The sequence below is a fragment of the Eulemur rufifrons genome, chromosome 1 (assembly GCF_041146395.1).
Source record: "Eulemur rufifrons isolate Redbay chromosome 1, OSU_ERuf_1, whole genome shotgun sequence".
NCBI classification, from domain to species: Eukaryota; Metazoa; Chordata; class Mammalia; order Primates; family Lemuridae; genus Eulemur; species Eulemur rufifrons.
This window is the reverse complement of record NC_090983.1, coordinates 59,339,916-59,359,849: the sequence shown is the minus strand read 5'-3', so window position 1 is coordinate 59,359,849 and position 19,934 is coordinate 59,339,916. Positions and strand designations below refer to the sequence as shown.

At 33.5% G+C, this 19,934-nt stretch overlaps 1 protein-coding gene across 5 annotated transcripts in view; it reads right to left on the bottom strand.

The window, feature by feature from the left end:
• SCN9A (sodium voltage-gated channel alpha subunit 9) overlaps positions 1 to 3,572 on the bottom strand; it is an 84,977-nt gene extending 81,405 nt beyond the window's left edge. For 3 of the 5 annotated variants that reach the window (XM_069471845.1, XM_069471855.1, XM_069471865.1), the window contains exons 1-4: positions 3,318 to 3,572; positions 1,299 to 1,417; positions 875 to 964; positions 172 to 300 (exon numbers count right to left, since the gene is read on the bottom strand). In XM_069471845.1, the coding sequence (XP_069327946.1) occupies positions 172 to 300; positions 875 to 964; positions 1,299 to 1,417; positions 3,318 to 3,572 (593 nt within the window). The remainder of the gene's footprint in view (positions 1 to 171; positions 301 to 874; positions 965 to 1,298; positions 1,418 to 3,317) is intronic. The other 2 variants (XM_069471838.1, XM_069471874.1) reach the window with 1 other exon arrangement.
• Positions 3,573 to 19,934: the final 16,362 nt, after the last annotated feature.

The following is a 19,934-nucleotide window of genomic DNA, read 5'->3' as shown; positions in this document are numbered from 1 at the left end:
TTAATATTTGTCTATCAAATATTACATACTAGCTTTCATACAGCTTTCATTTTCCTTTAAATACGAGCATTATATACAGGAAAAATCAGATCTGATAGACCTGCTCTTACTGGAATACTGTGCTGTCTGAGATTTCCACGTTTGCTATTTCAAAAAAGTGAAAGTACTTACGCAAAAACAATGACGATAAAATCCAGCCAGTTCCATGGGTCACGAAGGAAAGTGAATTCTCCTACACAGAAGCCTCTTGCAAGGATTTTTACAAGTGATTCAAAAGTATATATTCCAGTAAAAGTGTACCTAAACATAAGAATTCATTGGGATATTGGATGTAAAAAGACTAAAGCACCATGTAAATCTTTATAATTTATTTTCTCTGATTAACTAAAGGAAGGCGTCTATTGGAGGGTGGCTGTTGGTTTACGGACCCAGCCTCACTATTAGAATAAATGACAATAAAGGTTGTTCCAGAAAATATTAAAATATACTATCAGAAACATTTCCAGAAACTGTAGAAGAACTGGAAATAACCAAGAACATAGGTAATTAGATCTGCCTCGAAAATTCCTTCATTGCTCCTATCAAAAATACAACCAAGAATAAGAGATATGTAATATGTTTAGCAACAGGGCAGGGCATGTAATGAGCTCATTCTTCTAGAAAACACTGTGGCATCTAATTATTCTAATCTACTGCTAGCAGGTTAATACCATGGAGGAGGAAAAAAAAAAAAAGAACTGAAATAAAAGCAGCTACATAACTTGGGAAGATAAACATCATAATTTTTATAAATGCAATAATTTCCTGGCAGGGAAAGGAAACGATGAAAATGATAACACTTAAGCTATATTAAAATGTACTTATACCCACTTACTCTACATTTTTGGTCCAATCTGGAGGGTTATACAGGGTCATAAATATGCAGTTCGTCAGAATAGTGCACATGATAAGCATGCTGAATAAGGTAGCCTAGAATCAAGGAAAATGACAAGAGACCACAACAGAACTTTGAATACTGGATGTTGAAATGCTAACAACTTTATCTGAGAAAATAATTCTAAATGAACTTACACACTACCTTTTTGTATCTTTGAACAAAAGAGTAATAAATAAAAGTAATATGTCCTAAGATCCTACTATTGCCAATCTTCTCTGAGAACGACACCAAATTATATGAAAATTGATAAACTAAAACTAGAGTCTTTCAAGATGCAAAAGGTCTAAAATCTATGTTTGAATAAAATAGCACAAACTACACCTTAAAGTACCATGGGAAGTAATCATTTTGAAAAGGATATGAGTGTACTAAAATTTTAATAGATATTCTTCTTAGCGGACTGAAAGGAGATAGCATGTACAAAGCAGGCGTGGCATTGAAACGGAAGATTGCTTTCCCTTTGTTCAATACTATGAAAGTCTGCAGGAAGAACAAGAAAAGAGTACGAAATTGAGAATCCAGAGTTTCAGCTTAGCACATCAGTATCAGCAGTTCACCTTTTCCGCATGGCAGTGCTGTGCTAAAGAAACACTTCCACCAGACTCCAGCAAGGCGGTTCCAACGCCATCAATTCAGTGATCGACGTTACCTTGGCTAATGAATTCCAAGTCCATTTCTTCTTAGTAAACTAAGAATTGAGCTATTTATGAGCACATAGAGGTTTCAAAATACTGTGTCTTCTCTTTTTCATATCCCTTCAACAGTAACAATAACTGTGGCTATTGAAATTAGTTTAAAACACAACTCCCTTCTCTTCCATTACATTGCATTCTAAGCAAACTGAATAGAAACTAGTTATCCCTTGATTTTTACCATAACACCTTGAGAATGTTACTAATTCCTGGCAATTGTCATGGGTGGTTGCAAATATTCCAAACTATGAGTTTCTTTCAAAAAGTATTTTCATAAATTTAAGGAATGTCAGAGTTGGAGGAATCCTAATCACCCCACTCAATTTCCCTATTTTAGTTGTAATACTAATAATAAATAAAATAAAAGGACATAATTAAAGGACTTGCTTGCTACAAACCACGGTAATTTTTTAAAAAAATAATATCAATCAAATCAAACATTCTTAAAATATGTTATTGTAGCCATTGCATAATAAGTGTCATTCTCCATGGCTTTGGTATTTAGTTAAGAACTAAGAACAAACAAACAAATAGCAGCAACAACAAAACATTAAAACGACCTAAGGCATTGGCTTGGAAATCAGAAAGACCAAGTTCAAATCCCTGTCTCACTTTTCTGCAGTTGGCTGAGACATTACTTGTGCTATCTAGAAGACATTGACTTAGTCTTTTTGTTGTTGTTTTGTTTAATCTGCATTTTATATAAATTTTTAAGTGGGTTTCTGGCAATAAACATTTCTACCAAATTAAGGAAGTAAATTTGTGAATCTGGCTTTTTACTTCTATGTGGCAGTGTTCTCTCAAGAAAACAAACCAGAATCTATTATTTTCAGATGTCCTTTTATTTTCCCATTCCCTTTCACTCTACCAGTTAGGTCCAAACACAATTTAACATAAAATTCACTTTTACATTGAAAAATTAATTTAAAAATTAATATGTAATCCTTGAGCACAATTAATTTTTCTTAAATCTCAGTATACTTAAATGTCAGTATGCTTTTTAAAATTCATCCCTCCATTCTTTCTACAATTGTGTAGCGAGCAACCATCTCATAAGAGGCAATGAAAGGAGTAAGCATAAATAAGGTATGAATTTTTTATTCAAGGAACTTCCTAGAAAAATGATCAGAACACAATAACCCTAACATAAGGTACGATTGACAGGTGTCACACAGAGATGTACAAATGGCAGATAATGGCGGTTCAGGCAGACTTCCTGAACCAGAGGTCAGCTGAGCTAACACCAAAACCACAACATTACTACCTTGCCTTGGCAAGATCAAGTTAGGTCATACTTAAAACAAAAAAAGACTTAGTTTGGTATTTTAAAATTTAAATTATCAATTTTCATTTGCATTAAAAACCTTTGAGTAATTTGTGGGTGTAACATGCACATGCATTAGTTATAAGCAGGAAAACAGGTATGAATATGAATCCAAGTGATTTGGGGATCAGTGTGTTGTGTCTAGAGAGATAAAACATTATACTGATAAAAAAGAACTTAAAAGTAGGATGCCAATGTTAGAACCAGTTTTAACGAAAAATAAGAAAAAGTACATATTCTGAATGCCCTATTATGTATTTAATTTAACATTCTATTCACCACATTCCACTAATCTTAACTTAAAATATCTTTAGTACAGAAGGAAGCCAGTAGAAACCCACCACTGAAGTCAAAATAAACTCACTTTTTTGTCTGCGTAGTAGGGGTCCAGGTCCTCCAGGGGCTCTGACACCATGCCTGGAGGAATGTCGCCATAGATGAAGGGCAGCTGTTTGCCAGCCTCCAAGTCGCTGCTTGGCTTCGGGCCTTCTTCATCATCTTTCTTTTCTTCTTTGGGTTCCTTTGCTTTTCCTTCAGCAATGCGTTGTTCAATGAGGGCAAGAGACTGTTTGGTGAAGTGGACAAAGCTCTGAGGTCCTGGGGGAGGCAACATTGCCATCTTTTCATCCTGTATATTTTATTTCCCCTTCAGCTCCTTACATAAGAGGCCTGGGTGGAAACAAAGAAATAAAGACTTACATGTCTGCCTGTCGGGGAAATTGCATTAAACAACAACAAATATTTTTAGCTTCAACAACAAGAGGTAATATGTTCATAGAATTTTATCAATTTCTTAAGTGACTACTATGTGTCAGGCAATGGACAGGACTTATTTTCCATGCCATCTAACCATTTTTATATTCAAAAATTTAACTTAACACTTGAGAGTTTTAAAATTAAAAAAAACTGATAATTTCATGAAGAAATTTTTCTAAATTCTCTTTACTATTCATCTGTATTCACCTTTGGAGCAATTCAACTCAATTTTTCTCTTTTAAAAATCCTCATAGGCCAGATGAGGTGGCATGTACCTGAAATCCCAACTACTCAGGAGGCTCTGGTAGGAGGGTTACCTGAGTCCAGGAGTTTGAGACCAGCCTGGGCAACATATCAAGATCCTTTGCTGTCATTTCAACAATGTTCACAGCATCTACATCAGGAGTAGATTCCATCTCAGGAAACTACTTTCTTTGCTAATCCATAAGAAGCAACTCCTCATCCATTCAGATTTTGTCATTGAGATTATAGCAATTCAGTCATAGCTTCAGGCTTCACTTCTAGTTCTCTTTTTATTTCTACCACACTTGCTGTTACTTCCTCCAATGAAATTTTGAATCCCTCAAAGGCATCCATGAGGGTTGGAATCGACTTATTCCAAATTTCTTTTAATGTTGATATTTTGACCTCCTCTCATGAATCACAAATGTTCTTAATGGTATCTAGAATGGCAAATCCTTTTCAGAAGGTTTTCAATTTACTTTGTCCAGATCCATTGGAGGAATAACACTATCTCAGGCAGCTATAGCCTTACAATACAAATGATAGAGGAAGGAAGCTTTATCTTTAATGACTAAAGACATTAAAATGATAAGAGATCTCAATGTAAAATTTAGCAAAGAACATAATTATTAAAAATATAATATTAATAAATACTGGTAAACCATTCAATCCTTACTAGTAATCAAAGAAATACAAAATAAAATAAATATGGGAAATCAAATCTAGTCTATTAAATTAGCAAGGATTTTAACAAAATTAATAGTGATATTAGAGATGGTATAGGGGAAATCTCTGTCCCCTGTCTGGATGACAGGAATAAATGAGGAGTACAAACTTTTTGAGGATAATTTTGCAATGTCTATCAAAAGGCTTAGATACGTGGATTCATTTTTATTGCCAAATAATTTCCCCTGTAGAAATTTATCTAAGGATAATAATCTCAGATGTCCTCCAACATTTATAAAGATGTTTACTGCAATGTTTGTATAATATTAAAAAAATTGTAGTCAATCCAAAAGTCTAACATTCAAGGTTTCATTAAATGAAAAATGAACATATAATGAAATACTGAGCAGCCCGTAAAGAGGGCTTTCAAAGACTATTTAATTAATTATAAAAATGTTATAATGGATAATTAATGGAATGGAGGTTATACACACACATATATTAATCTCAATTTTTCTGAAATTAAGTACACAATATATTTAAAAAAGGATATCCATAGCTGAAAGATGATGGATTATTTTCATTAATTTCTTTATGCTTTTATTTTTCAAATTTTTACAATGAAAATATCATGTTTTTATATCCAGAAGAAATCAAATATACTTTGAAAAGAAGAACTTAAAGTTATTTGACCTGATTTTATATATTTAATGAAATCAATCAATACTTGTTCTTGTCTTATTTAACTTGCAATTTTGGAAAATATATTACCATATTTCCACTTATTAACATTTCTATAATTGTACCTTCTTTAGAATGAGATCATATTATTGCACACAAAGGCAATATCATTGTGTTCTCATGTCTATCTTGACCACTTACCATTAATCTCATATTTGAGAATACTTAGGCAACTACTGTTGTATGTGTTATTCTTGTATCTAGGATTTCCTACAGTTAAAATAGATATAGAGATATTTATTCTGAACTCCTTTCTTATTATGTAGTTATGCATGTATGTATGTATCCATGTATATCTATGTCCATTTATCTATCATTTATCTATTAATATTTAGCATCTACCTATTTTTTCTTCATGTATCTTTCCAGTCAAAAAAAAAAAATGTCATCTTTCAATTAATGACAATGGTTTCATCATATGAGTTTATCACCCTCTGGCTTCCAAATTTCCATAAACACAAAGATATACAGTAGGGAATAGTTTCATGACATCACTGAAAACCAGAGAAAGATACTAAAGAGTCTTCCTAGATGTGAAGAACAGTTAGCAGACAGAAACACCCTAGTGAGAAGATCAAAGCAGAAGCCACAGCCTAGAACTCTGATTTGAAAAGGTTAGAACAGAAAAAGAAGTATTTCTTTCCTGTAGGGAAGTCATAGATTTCTATGGTACCTAAGGGAAGTAGATAAGAAATCAAGCTGATTAGGGCCGGGCGAGGTGGCTCACGCCTGTAATCCTAGCACTCTGGGAGGCCGAGGCGGGTGGATCACTTGAGGTCAGGAGTTCGAGACCAGCCTGAGCAAGAGTGAGACCCTCTCCCGTCTCTACTAAAAATAGAAAGAAATTATATGGACAGTTAAAATATATATAGAAAAATTAGCCAGGCATGGTGATGCATGCCTGTAGTCCCAGCTACTCGGGAGGCTGAGGCAGTAGGATCACTTAAGCCCAGGAGTTTGAGGTTACTGTGAGCTAGGCTGACGCCACGGCACTCACTCTAGCCAGGGTAACAAAGCGACACTCTGTCTCAAAAAAAAAAAAAAAAAAAAAATCAAGTTGATTAATCCAAGGATGGTCTATTTAAGAATGTTTCAGGTCACATTTCCCTACTTCTTCCTCTATATTTAAGTATGAAACAAAGTGGTTTATCCCCAAGCTATAACCAAAATATTAAAATACTAAACTCTGAATTAATTGAGTTAGGACACCCAGGGTGTCCATTTCTATTTTAGCTAGAATCAGCGTGGAGTTGAGGGAAAAATGAGGCTCTCTTGCCTGCTCCTTACTCATACATCCTAAAATATAGCCTGCATATCAACATGCCAGACATGTATGTACACAGAGCTTGCAGTCATCTCTCCCTTTCAAGGGAAGATTTGTTTGGGAAACAGATCTACATAAGGACAGAAGCAACCTGGGGCAATAACAACCTCGTCTTTTATCCATAAATATTAATAGATAATAAAGGATAAATTGGTAACCAAGGACTACCAACACTGAGGGATTAAGATGAACAAACCAAACTTTTAAAAAGAAAATACTTAGCAAAAATAAGGCAATAATAAGAGGATAAAATTAGTATTCCTAGAGAAATTTGAGGAGGGAGAGAATCCATTATAGGAAAGAATAGGTTACCAAGAACAACATCGATTAAGGGTACGGTTGTCAAAATAAAAATTTCAGTAGAATGTTTGCTGAAAAGGAGTAGAGGTCGAATTGTAGTTACCTTTCAAGAGCACTTAGAAAGGGGCACAGCATTCTCAGTGCTAGAAATGTTCTATACCTTGATCCATGTGACGGTTACATGGGTACATATATATGTAAAAATTTTTGATGTTCTATATTTTATATTTGTGTCAAAAAAATTCTCCTAAAAAGTAGAAAAAGTAGAAAGGAAAACTCAAAATGAAACTTAGGAGATATGGGACAATCCAGGGAGTCCAACATCAATCTCATTTGCATTCCCAAAAGAGGAAGCAACAAATGGAAGGGAGGAAATAATAAAAGCAATAGTAGCAGAAAATTCATTAAGAGTCATCGGGTCAAAAGTACAAAAAAGTCAACTAAAAAGGTCCATTCTAGGGAAAATTTAGAACATCAATAACAAAAACAATATTTTAAAAGCTTCCAAAAATAAGAAGGTAACTACAAAGGAATGAGAATCAGATTGCCATTAAATTCCCTTAGCCATACTTGATGCTAGAACACAATCAGTGCTCTCAACGTGAGGACAGAAAATATGTTGAATCAAATTCTATTAGATGACCTATTATCAAGTATGATGGCAAACAAATCATATTTTATGTATAAAAAGTCTGAAAATTTAATTTCTTTTTATCTTTTCTTCAAAAGGTTACTTTGGATTTAGAAAGATTAAAAAAAGTACTTCTAAAAGCTGATAGAATACAAGAAATAGTTCAAATTAGACTATTTTGCAAATAGTGTGGATAAAAGGAAAGGGACTTTGTTTCTTCAAATAGTATAAATAGCCATACAATATAGTAATTGTCCAAACAGGAAACAAATCAAAATATGGCATGAGTTTGACCATGTGGTATAATTAAAGAAGAAGGTTCCTTTTGAGCTTGATGTGTTCTTCAAGTAGCAGAAGTTAAACGAGAGGTTTAATTTCCTACTTTGGATGAAACTGCATTACTTATTTTAAAATGGAAAATATTTACATAATTACAATAATGTTAAATTGTATCTGTTTATCATTTTCCAAATACGCTAATTACTAAACCATAAACAAAATAAAAGTACAGTTATAGAACAGTATATACATATATATATACTTACATATATGTATGTGTTAAGGCTTGTCAATGTAAAAGCAATGGCACTGCTGGCATAAATTGAGAGGTGAAGGGGGACAAGAGGTGAGGAAAAAGTAGGAGAGCTGATTTCCTTATCTTACACTGAAGGGAGTCAATAAATCCTGGCTAATGCTGAAGTAACAAGAAATAGAGGTTCAGGTATTTGCTATTTAAAGGTATAAACCCAACTGATAGAATTTACTAGAAATAAAAACATAATTGCTTGGAATTTGAGAATGGAGTAGAAAGAGAAAGGTTTGAGTAAGTAAAATAAATTCCTTATCTTTCAAATTACAAAGTTAGAAAATACCATTTAAAGTTGATTAAATGAAAACAAAACATAAGCATATTATTATATTTAGGGATAAGAAGGAAACAGTAGAAAAACCAAAAGTTTTCTTTTAGTTAGGGAAGTACTGGTTACTCCTTAGAGAATGACTAGAAGGATGAGGCAAAAACTGTTTGGATTTATTACCATATGCACTTGTTAATTTTATAATAGCTATTACTATAAGAAACAAAGACTGAAAATTAAAAAACAAAAGATATTGCACTTCTCCCTTGAACCAAAAATACCAACAAACACATGCTTACATAGAAACTGTTCTGTTGTCTTTATCAGACTTGCAAAATAGTGACTGCCCCTTAGCTTTCAAACACCATATATTTAAACCTATTATTTTAATCTATTTGGGATAAACTGGAGACAATTTGTAATTTATTTTACTAATATATTTCTTTCAAGGGATCATGTGACCCAGTGCAGACTCTCAACAGGGTAAAGATTGTGTCTTCTTCTTTGTCTGCTTGGAGGAAAACCAAACACTTCATCAGGTGCTACCTATGACTGGCTTGTTGAATGCATCGTTTTTCAAAGGTATGGAACTTCGGATCATCTGACACCAATTCTTCCATAACTCCCTTTGAGATCCGGGAATTACATTATGCTTAATACCAGGAAGTTACAGTATGGAATTAACACGTCTTATTCCCTGCTATTTTCCTAAATATTACTGGTTCAAAAGCTCTTTTGCTTATGTTAGGTAATAGCAAAAAGGCAGCTAAGTATCACTTGTCATTATGGCTGCCCAAAAGCAGTCAGAATGAAGGTATACTCCATTGTGGCTCTAGACCAGGGTGTATGAAAGTATCATCTATGTAACTTGAAAAAATACAGATGCCACTGCTTACCCAAATAATGCTGAAATAAAATTTTTAGGGAAGAGCCTAAGTCTGTTTACTTTAAGAAAATATAAAAATATTGATGTGACCCTCCCATGAAAAACCATTTTTAAAGCAACAAATATGTTAAATCATAAATATCAGATGAATACACATAATTACCAGGCCTTATTACTCATTAAGATAGAGCAAATTCAATTTAAAAAGTGTAAAAAGCTTTTGTATTGTGTTTTATTAGAAGACTAGGGAATAGAAAATAAAAGTTCAAAGTTCTCCATTTTAAAAATGGAAAGGATAAACATAAATTCCATTCAATAAAAATACACAAATTTTGAACTCTGAATCTGTATTATGCTCAGCTAAACAGAGAAGAGTTGGAATGAGGGGAAAGAATGATGGAATGAAAAAATAAAGATTGAAAGAGAGAAGGAAGATGACAGACAAACCAAAAAGAAAAGGAGAGAGTGATAGGAGAAAAAAGGATGGGAGAGTCACAGAAATACCCTTGGTCCCTTAGCATATTTCCAGCCTTAAGTACAAGACAATGGAAAGCAAGTTCTTCAACATATTCATTTTTACTTTTAATTGTCAACATTTTAAGCATCGCTCATGTTACTGAAATTACTTCATCCCTATTAGGCCCTGAAAGCCCTTTTTTTGGGATCCTTTATTCTCTCCAAGTTCACCTGAGGCATGCAATGTGCCTTCTGAGTGCCCCCCACACTCACTCATCCTTCACCCTGTCAGCTCTAATGCAACCTCAGATAATCTGTTGCTAAGCAATAAGCAAGGAGAAAGAAGAATTATTGTTGCTGTAAAATAACCAAGAGTACTTAGTCTTTCCTAGCATTTATTTTAAAAAGATGATTTTCTAATGTTCAGGAACCTATGACAACATTCCAAAAACAGACAAAAGTATTAAAAGAAACACAATTTATTTTACCAGCCTAAGAACTAAAGGTAGGGACTATTTTATGAAGTACTATTTAGGAATGTATACACTTTTTAAAAAATTCATGTTATATGAGTTTCTACAGTTTCTTCTTAGGTTTTACTTTTGACAACATATTTAAAATACAGCTCAATTTCCATTGTATCCAGTGCAAAATGGATAAAATCCTTCAAGAATAGTTAATATATATCATGAAGTGCCTTTGTACTCAATACAGAAAAATTCACATTGGTTTCAGTAGCTCACAGATCAGTAATCATCTTGGTCTTCCCTATTATAATCCCTGTTCCACATTTTAGAGGTGTTGACCCTGGGCAGCTGACTTAATCTCTGTAAGCCTCAGTTTCCTAGATTGAAAAATGAGGATAATAATCACTGCTTCCAAGAATGGTTTATATTGGGACAGTTAAATGTGTGTAAAGCTCTTTAAGAGCTTTGCACACAGTGAACGTATAGAAATGGAGCTTGTAAGATTATTGACTTGTCTCATGCTTCAACTTCAACTCCTTGCTTTGGTTACTTGTATCATGCTTCCATAATTAAAATCTATTAATTATATTAAACTTCAGGATGTTTCAATTTATAGGAATGTATTAGGCTTTAAAACATGAAACGCTTCACATCTACATATACTATTAAATAGAAATCTGGCTTAGAGTAGTGATGCAAAAGCAAGTTCTGGAGCTAGCAAGCCTGGGATTTGAATACTGGATTCACCACCTACTAGCTAAGTGACCTTGGACATCACAGTCATATAACTTTTCTGAGTCTAAAAACATTGAGGCATTTAGAACATTACCAGTTACTTTGTAAAATGCAATGTTAGACACTACAAAAGTATGCCTAGGATGAATGTTGATTACTCAGAGGCTTAGGACTGCTGCTGAATTTCCTTTATTAAGAAAATTCCCATTATTTTGCCTTTGTTGTTTTGAACTTTATAGGAAGATGTGAAAAATATTTAATTAGACAAAGTTGTGTGGCTCAAAAACTGTCATTAAGATGTCTTTTTAAAAAATGGAGTCAATATTTCTGAACAGAGTCTAAAGGAAATGAGTTTCAACACTTGATTCACCTTCCGAGAAACATTTAAGTATCATTAATAGAGTCTCTGAACAGAGTGCAAAAATGATACCTTCCTTCAAGCAAAGAAATATCACAGTCTCTTGAGTATTTTAGGGACTCTGGGTACCTGGTATGTTCCTGAACATACTGTTGTGCAAACTGTATTATTGTATTCTTGGAGTCAGATATCAGGAGCAGCCATCAGGAAACTGCTTTGGGGAACTTCCTTTAGTCTCCAGGGTTCTACGAAAACCCTTCACACAGGGAAAACCTATGGGATGGAATGGGGAGTGGGCTCCCCTAGATGTTTATAGTAAAAATTGTGAATTGCTTACAATCACTAAAGTGAACCCCAACACCAGCTCTTACCTAATGACTAAAAGGGAAAAATGTGGGCCGTGACCATTATCTTAGGCTGGGAAAGGTCTCAGTGGCCTCTGTTACCGTCTAGGCTACAAAGCAGGTAGCAAATATTGGAATTCTAAATTGCTGTTCCCAAATGATCTATTAGTGTCAGAGTGGCTCAGGTAGGATATGTGCACACTATGTCCATACAATTTTGCAATATGTTGTACTTTTGTAATGACTATTATCAGCATACTTTTTCTTATATATGAGACCTATATTTAAATGTGTAATTATTATTCTCTTAAAAATATTTCCCATGGAATTCCTTTAAACAATAAGTTTCATTTTGACAACTTTTAACATTTCTTGTAGAAAGCAAGTAATGTCTGAATTTCTTGTTTTTTAAATTATGATTAGAGGGACTAAGACATGATTTTTTTTTATTTCAAAGAGCAGGAGAATAGTTACATGCTCAAAACTGTACCATAATTTCAGGCTCTGTTTTGCATTCCATCACTCAGCTTATCTGTACATAACTTAAATTCTACTTATATAAAATTAAAATTGCTACAATCAACCATTTTGAAAATATGCCAAAATCTGTATAAAATTGGATCAGATCTAAATTATTTAAGACAGTGGACAAATGTAAAGATAAGTAAAACAAGATTTTTAAAATTTTGCTCACTGTTGTCAAATGAAAAACTGCTTTGAAAATGTTACTTCTCTGGCAACAGTAATGTTTTTCCTACAGGTAAAATTTTGACTGGCCTACCATTCATTTTAAGCATTCCCCAGGCACCATGGAATCAGAACATGAGCACTTAAAAAATATCTTAAAATAAATCATAGTTAACATCAACAATAACTCATGTTGATAATATGGACCATTGATATGATGTGATGAGAATAGTATCTTACTTATGTGGTTTCCTCCCCAAAACGCATAATCTTGATCTAATCATGAGAAAAACATCAGACAAATGCCAATTCAGGTACATTCTACAATATCTGACCAAATTGTCAAAATCACCAAAAGCAAGGAAAGCCTGAGAAATTGCCACAGTGTAAAGATGCCCAAGGAGACATTGATGTTTAAATATAATGTGGTATCTTGAATAGTATCTTGAAAAATAAAAGGAAATTAGGGAAAAGCTAAGGGAATCTAAATAGAGTAGGGTATTAGTTAATAATAATGTATTATATAGTTTAATTACTTGTGACAAATGTATTATATTAATACAAATTGTTAATAATAGGGGACATTGGGTGTGGGTTATATGGGAACTCTCCTTAATATCTGCACAATTTTTCCATAAATCAATGTCAAGTTAGAAGTTTATTTAAACAAAGTGAAATCACAGATTTAGAATTACACTAATATAAAGGTAAGACTATATCAGTAAATTTAAATTTATGAAATAAATATGTTGCCATTATCTACATTATTAATATCTATAACATACCTAAGTGATAATAGACTTGTAAACTTAAACTACTTTTAATTAAAATGGGTTATAATTATTAATATGTTAAAATTATAATTTATGGAGTACAAAATAACATTGCTGTGATCAAAAAGAGATCCGGTAGAAGTGTGGATCAATTTTTTTAAGTCATTATGTTTGGGAGGATAATTTTCCACAAATGCACTCTCTTGGGTCGGGAACGAGCTTGCAACTTATAAACATAGAACTAGACTGGAGTCACACTGTCTGAGTCCTAAGTATACTTGCGAAAGGCATTATGATTCAGGAGGCTAAAATATACATTGGTAAGGGATTTTCTGTATTTTCTTTTAGAGTAAATACAGTTTAACCCACTTGATAATGTTAAGCATACTATTTAACAAATTAAAGCTTTTCTACATATTCATCTTAATGATACTGTTAAGGTACAAAAGGTTCTCTTTTGGTTTCTGTGTATGGGGTAACATAGAGATGAGAAAAACCTATTTGACTTAGAAATTCTCATTTTACTGCCATCTGAACACCTGATAACATCATCAGAGCAAGACAACAGACAACTGCATGCTGGCTGTCAGGGATAAACTTAACCATGGCTTATAGCTGTAAAAAAGCCCCTTTTGTCACCATGGAATTGTAAAATCATCTCCTATGTTCAGTGACATGCTTTTCACAACTCTTCTATTTGTAACATACACAATCCCATGATCAAAGAGAAAGACACCATCAGGAGAGATGAGAGATGCAAAGTTCTTTTCCAATATGAATTCTTATGATATTGAGCTCTCTTCCAGATGGATCTGGAAGTTCTGCTCTACATCTTGGCACCAAAGCAAGTATTGGGGCTCCTCCTATACCCAGCCTCAGTACATAAGTGGAATATCAAGATTATAAAAATTCAGTATGTCAGTAACAAACAAGATAAATATGAAATAGTCAAAGACAACAGGAAGTGCTGTTTAGTCATTGAATAGCTCTACAAATTAGATAAAAAAGTAAAAGATGCTAAAGGACAAATTTGTAGAATATAATTTGTAGAAAATAATTAAACCAGTTCGAGTCCATTTCTATCTTCTCCCTGAACTGTAATATACAGATATCTCAATAATTTATCTAGTTTCTCATTTGACTGGTATAGACACCTGATAATCTTTGGAGGAAGGAAATTGACAGCTCTTCCCTAGCTGTCAGGGTTAAACTTTTAAATTTGATTCCATCCTTGGCAGGATGTCCACAGCATTTATATTTCAATCCAGGATTTTTTCTCAAGAATAAATACTACACCACATAGAATACCAAGATAGCAAGCAGAAACTGGAACAATTATGGGTAAGCTTTGATATATTTCATCTTACTTTTGAGACAACCTTAGAGAAACTGCCAAATAGGAGCTAAGGTCCTGGCACCGTCTTGTAACCTTTTGGGGGGATTATATTAGACTAACCACTTTAATGATTATTCTTTACCAAAGTATGCCAGAGTTATCATATGCTTTTCTGAAAGATAGGTTTGTGGCTACACGGTAGTGCTAAAATAAACATAAGGAGAACTCATACATAAATCGTTACTGTTTGGAAAGTCTCTACCTTGCTTAAATGGTATCCTACTGAGTATTAGAGCCTGGGACCATTCAGACAACAGAAGATTGTCAACTTCAAACTGAAGGCTGGAAGCACTATGGGATATATTCAAATGTTGCCTGGCATTGCATTTAATGTGCAATAAAAGATCTGCAAAACCTCTTGACTAATATTTTAATTTGCTATCTTGAGAATTTCTGCCTGTTTTGATCTAAATAAACACAACATGCTCCACTCCATAGAGAAAGGCAGCTCTAATCTGGGCAGACCCTACAACACACCCTGAGTACGAGCTTATCATTTTTGGAAATTATACAAATTTTTAAATTGCCAATCATTCTATCTATGATGCTTTATCTTACTCTTTTCCAAGTCTAGGCTCAGGAAAATTAATGGAGGTAACCCATTATATTTAGGGATTTAGGTGATTTCTTGTTAGGAAGAGCTGAGGACAATCAGACTGGGGCAAAACTAAAAATGATGAAAACAGCTCCTGGACTGCAGCAAATACTATCTTATACATGAAATGTCACAAGAGGGAGGGATTATAGGGGATTCAAGTCACAGTACAGACCAGCTAACTTCTTCTACTCATCTTCCTTCCCTGGCCAAAATCTTTTCTTCCTAAGTCCAGCCCAGGTGCCTTTCCCGTGTGTTCTCATGGCTCCCGTATGATAGGTATATTGTAATTGTTTATCTGCCCGTATTCCCCAGTAGACTGTAGGTCCCAGAGGACAAGGACCAAGACTGCCTTGTTTGTATTGTGTCCCTAGCAGGTGGCCTTGCATCTGGCATTTAGCAGTCACTTTAAAAATATTTGTTGCTCTTACCCCAAAAACACCACCACCAAAAAATGGGTAACTATGTGAGATGACAGATATGTAAATTTCCTTTAGTATAATAATCTTTTTACTATCTATATGTATCCCATAACATCATGTTGTATCCCTTAAATATACACAATAAAATTTATTTAAAAATATTTGTTGAAGTAAATAAAATGGAGTTAACATATTAATGGGATATCAACATCATATTATTTCTCATGTGTAACAATTATTTGTATAACTTGATGGGAGGATAAATCTTAAAATCAAGATTATCTTCATTTTGTTTTCATAGTATGAACAGTAAGAAACTGATAATATTTAGGCATTCTTGCTTTAGTCTTTCATAGTTTAATAAAGAAAAATTCCCAAAGCATATTCTCTTACTTCTGATAGCAGTCTCTTCTGATGGCATTTAAAAATTAATTTTAATACACATAATTATGAAAATAATCAATTTGATGGCTGGTCATTTAAGATTATTTTCTAATTACTTTTCAGTTATTAAGGGGTATTTCAAAAATGTTCAAAAAAAGTAATTTTTATACTATGATATACATTAAGGAAATCCACATACACTATTTTCTATAGAATAGAGAAAAAATTCCATTGACTTTTTTGTAAACCTGAGAGCAATTACTTTAGTAATAAAACCATTCAAATGTTGTAAACAGAAATAATTCCAAGGCAAAATAAGTAAAGGAAATCTAGTTTGTATAAACAAACAATGATAAAGAATTCAAGAAAATATACAAATTGAAATTCATTCATGCATTTTATCCTATATAATTTTAATATCCAAAAAACACGATCAGCATTGCTTTGTGTCCTCTTTTTCACTTTTGTAGAGTCAATGTTTCCTTATATGTAAACAGACACTCACCCATTCTGATGTTCTTCGTTTCTAGTCTTCTATTTAGGATCTTTTTCTTATGCCTGAAGAACTTCCTTTAGTGTATATTTTAGTACAGTGATTAATTCTCTCAGTTGGAGTTTTCTAAAAAAGGTTTTTTATTTAACATTCACCTTTTTAACTTTTCATCAAGTGCAATATACTTATAGAAAAATACGTATGTCCTAAATATGTAGTTCAATGAATTCTTCACAAATGAAACAAACCATGTAACCAGTACTGCGATAAAAACACAGAATTCCTTCACTCTAGAAGAATATTTTCACTCCCTCTAATATTCTGGATTGTCAGGGATCACAAAGACCACAAAATCCAATGGCTTTATAATAGAGAACATAAAAGAAAACTCCAAATTGGCATTTTTGTGTTTAAAATACCTCATCAATTAAATGCAGCCAAGAAAAAACATAGGTAATTATTGTAAAATACCTAAGTAATTGCAGTTTCACATACTGGGGAGGAAGTTATTTTTTCTAGCAAGATTAAAGGAAAGAGCTGAACATGGCACCTGTTCCACATATTTATTAATGATTTTACAACTGTGCCCATGATAAATATACATAGAAGTGGCTGAAAATGACATGAATGTATCCCACTGCACTTGAATTACACGTATCTCCAACTCATCTCCTCTTTGGTGCAAACCAAATAGGTCCATGGCTACTCCAATACTACTTGACAGGAGGGAAATTATGGTACTATTAATAGCTAAAACACCTTGCTTTTGTAAATCTTACAGTAAAACATATACCCATGTGAACACATTGCTAAGCCTTCTCTTGACTTCACCTTTATTACTTTTTCAGTAAACTCACCTCTGTCACCACCACAACTAACGTTGTGTGTGTCCCTGTTTATGCAGCTGTGTAAGAATTCCTCGGCAATCTTTACCTGGGAGCATAATTGCTTGCTATTGGGGTACATATATACTTAATTGGTCTACACAGTGCCATGTTCCTCTCCAGAATGGCTGCACTTTCTATTCTCCCACTTGAAGTACATGAAGTTTCTTATATCTCCACAGCCTCACCAATACTGGCATTTTTCAGTCATTTCATTATTAACTTTCCCAATTCTATCTTTTCTTCATTGAATAGATATCTTTAATTTGTCTTATTTTAATGATCTTAAAGTTCTGCTTGATATAACCTTCCTTATCTCTCTTCCCACAAAGATTTAGTGGGTAAATTGAGATTAGTTTTCTCCATTTTTCTTTACTTGTTTGATTTACTTATACACAACAATTTATTCTTCCATTTTATATCTAATAATATTATTTAATTCTCCTAATAGTTTATAAATTTTTTTCTGCATATATGAAAATATCTTCTAAAATAATGACAATTTTATTTTACACCTTTTATTTCTTTTTAGTTTCTTGGAGAACCAAGAGAGTATGAACACGAATTTATGTCAGATACTGGGTAAGATCTGGGAATTTGATGGTAAGTAAAACAAAATGCTAGGCCCTTAATTTTAACCACTCCTTTTTAATATAATCTACCATTTAGGGCATTACCTTTTGTACTCATTTTATTCCTTTTTTTAATTTCTCTTTTTGTTACCTTAATTTTGGTCTTTTTTTTTATTTCAACATATTATGGGGATACAAAAGTTTAGATTACATATATTGCCGCCCCCCCACTTCATAGTTCACTTATCAAATTAGGAAATAGGCACAGTTGAGTCTAAATCCTTGGGAATTCTATGAACTATAGAATGAAAACAATAATGATTACAATTACAAGTTAGAAAAGCACCACAAATTGTCTGTTATCTTGGTGGGGCAGGGAACGCTATCTTTTGCCACTAGATGGCACCTAAATTCAAATGTAAGATGAAACTATTTGAAAGTTATACTATTTGAGTGAGGCAAAATGTCTTCCTTTGCTGCAAGTAGTTAAGGTATATCCGTTTAACCATTCAATCACTATATGTCTGATTGCACCCCCTGACTAATCTCAGATAATCAGATATTAACTTAATTTTTTAAAATCCAAAAACAAATTATAGATGTGGGTATGCATATGTGTGTATGTCCGTATGTACACCCTCCTTTCTCTCTCTCTCTCTCTATCTGTGTATATATATATATATATATATATATATATGTTTGTTTTTCTTTTCCTATCCAATCCCCAATCTTCCTTCTTATCTGAGGTGAACGGGAATTTCCCATTGTGTACAGCAGTGATGGGACTGAGAGCCCTGACTCTGGGGAAATCTAAAGTGAACTATCTTTCCTTTCACCTGTTACTGTGGTGAGGCCACATCTCCTAATCTTACCCACATGGATTCTTTTACCCTTTACTTTGAACCTGGAATAAGAGAAGCCAGGATGAAGGAAGGTCTGGTTAAAATTCCTTTGTGCTGGAGTTTGTGTGCAGCTATGGGAGAATCCAGTACCTTCCAATAAATCTCCATTGGGCTTGAGACAGCTAGTGTTTTTTTCTCTTGCTTGCAACCAATATCCTTGTTTAATATGAGAAATTACTTTTAACCCCTACTTGTGGGAAATGTGTTATGACTGGAACAAGCTAATTTTGGACATGGCAGTATTGCTAAGTGATTAAAGCATGTCTTCTAAATTATCTGAAAAATAGTCACTTGACCTCAAAAGTAGTGATTGAAATTTGAGCTAAAGAAGTCTTTTCCCTCCTTGAATGTGGAAAATGAGGTCTATGAAGTACTTGGCATCACTCTACCAAGGATACAAGCAAGGAACCAGAGCTTGCTGGCCAATATAATAGTAGGGCCGAGCATTCTCCTTCTCTGAGAGTCTTTTCAGAAATTTTGCAGTAAAGCACCTCCATCCAAATACAAGGAGATAAGGTCCACATTCAGCAGGTGTGGGAGTCACCCTGTTTAAAAACTGCATGTCTCACATGAGCCAATATCAATTGTAACAACTCTCTATGAAAGGGGTGTGCCCACTTAAAGAGTCACTGCATTATAGGAGTTCCAAAGTAAGATGACACCATCAAGCATTTATAGCTCTCCTAGTCCAGGCAGGGTCTATCAACCAGGGCTCATTTTTTCTTTTTGTTTCAGTATTCCTTATATTCAAATCAAACTTGATGCTACTATTACAACCTGTCTAATGCACATGTGTACAAATGGCACTATACTTACACCATTTGTTGCCTGCTCCTCTCTACATAAATTTCATTTTTATACTTCTGATTTTCAGCTAATTTTAGACATACAGAAAAGGAGTAATTACAGTACAAAAAATTCCCTCACACCCCCACCTCATTTCCCATGTTAGCAATTATATAGCCATAGTATAATTATCAATACAATATTATTATCTGAATTGCCAATCTTAGTTAAATTTCACCAACTCTTCCATTACATTTAGTTGTTATATCTCCTTAGTGTCTTTTTGTTGGTAAGAGTTCTTCAGGTATTTCTTTTCTTTCATG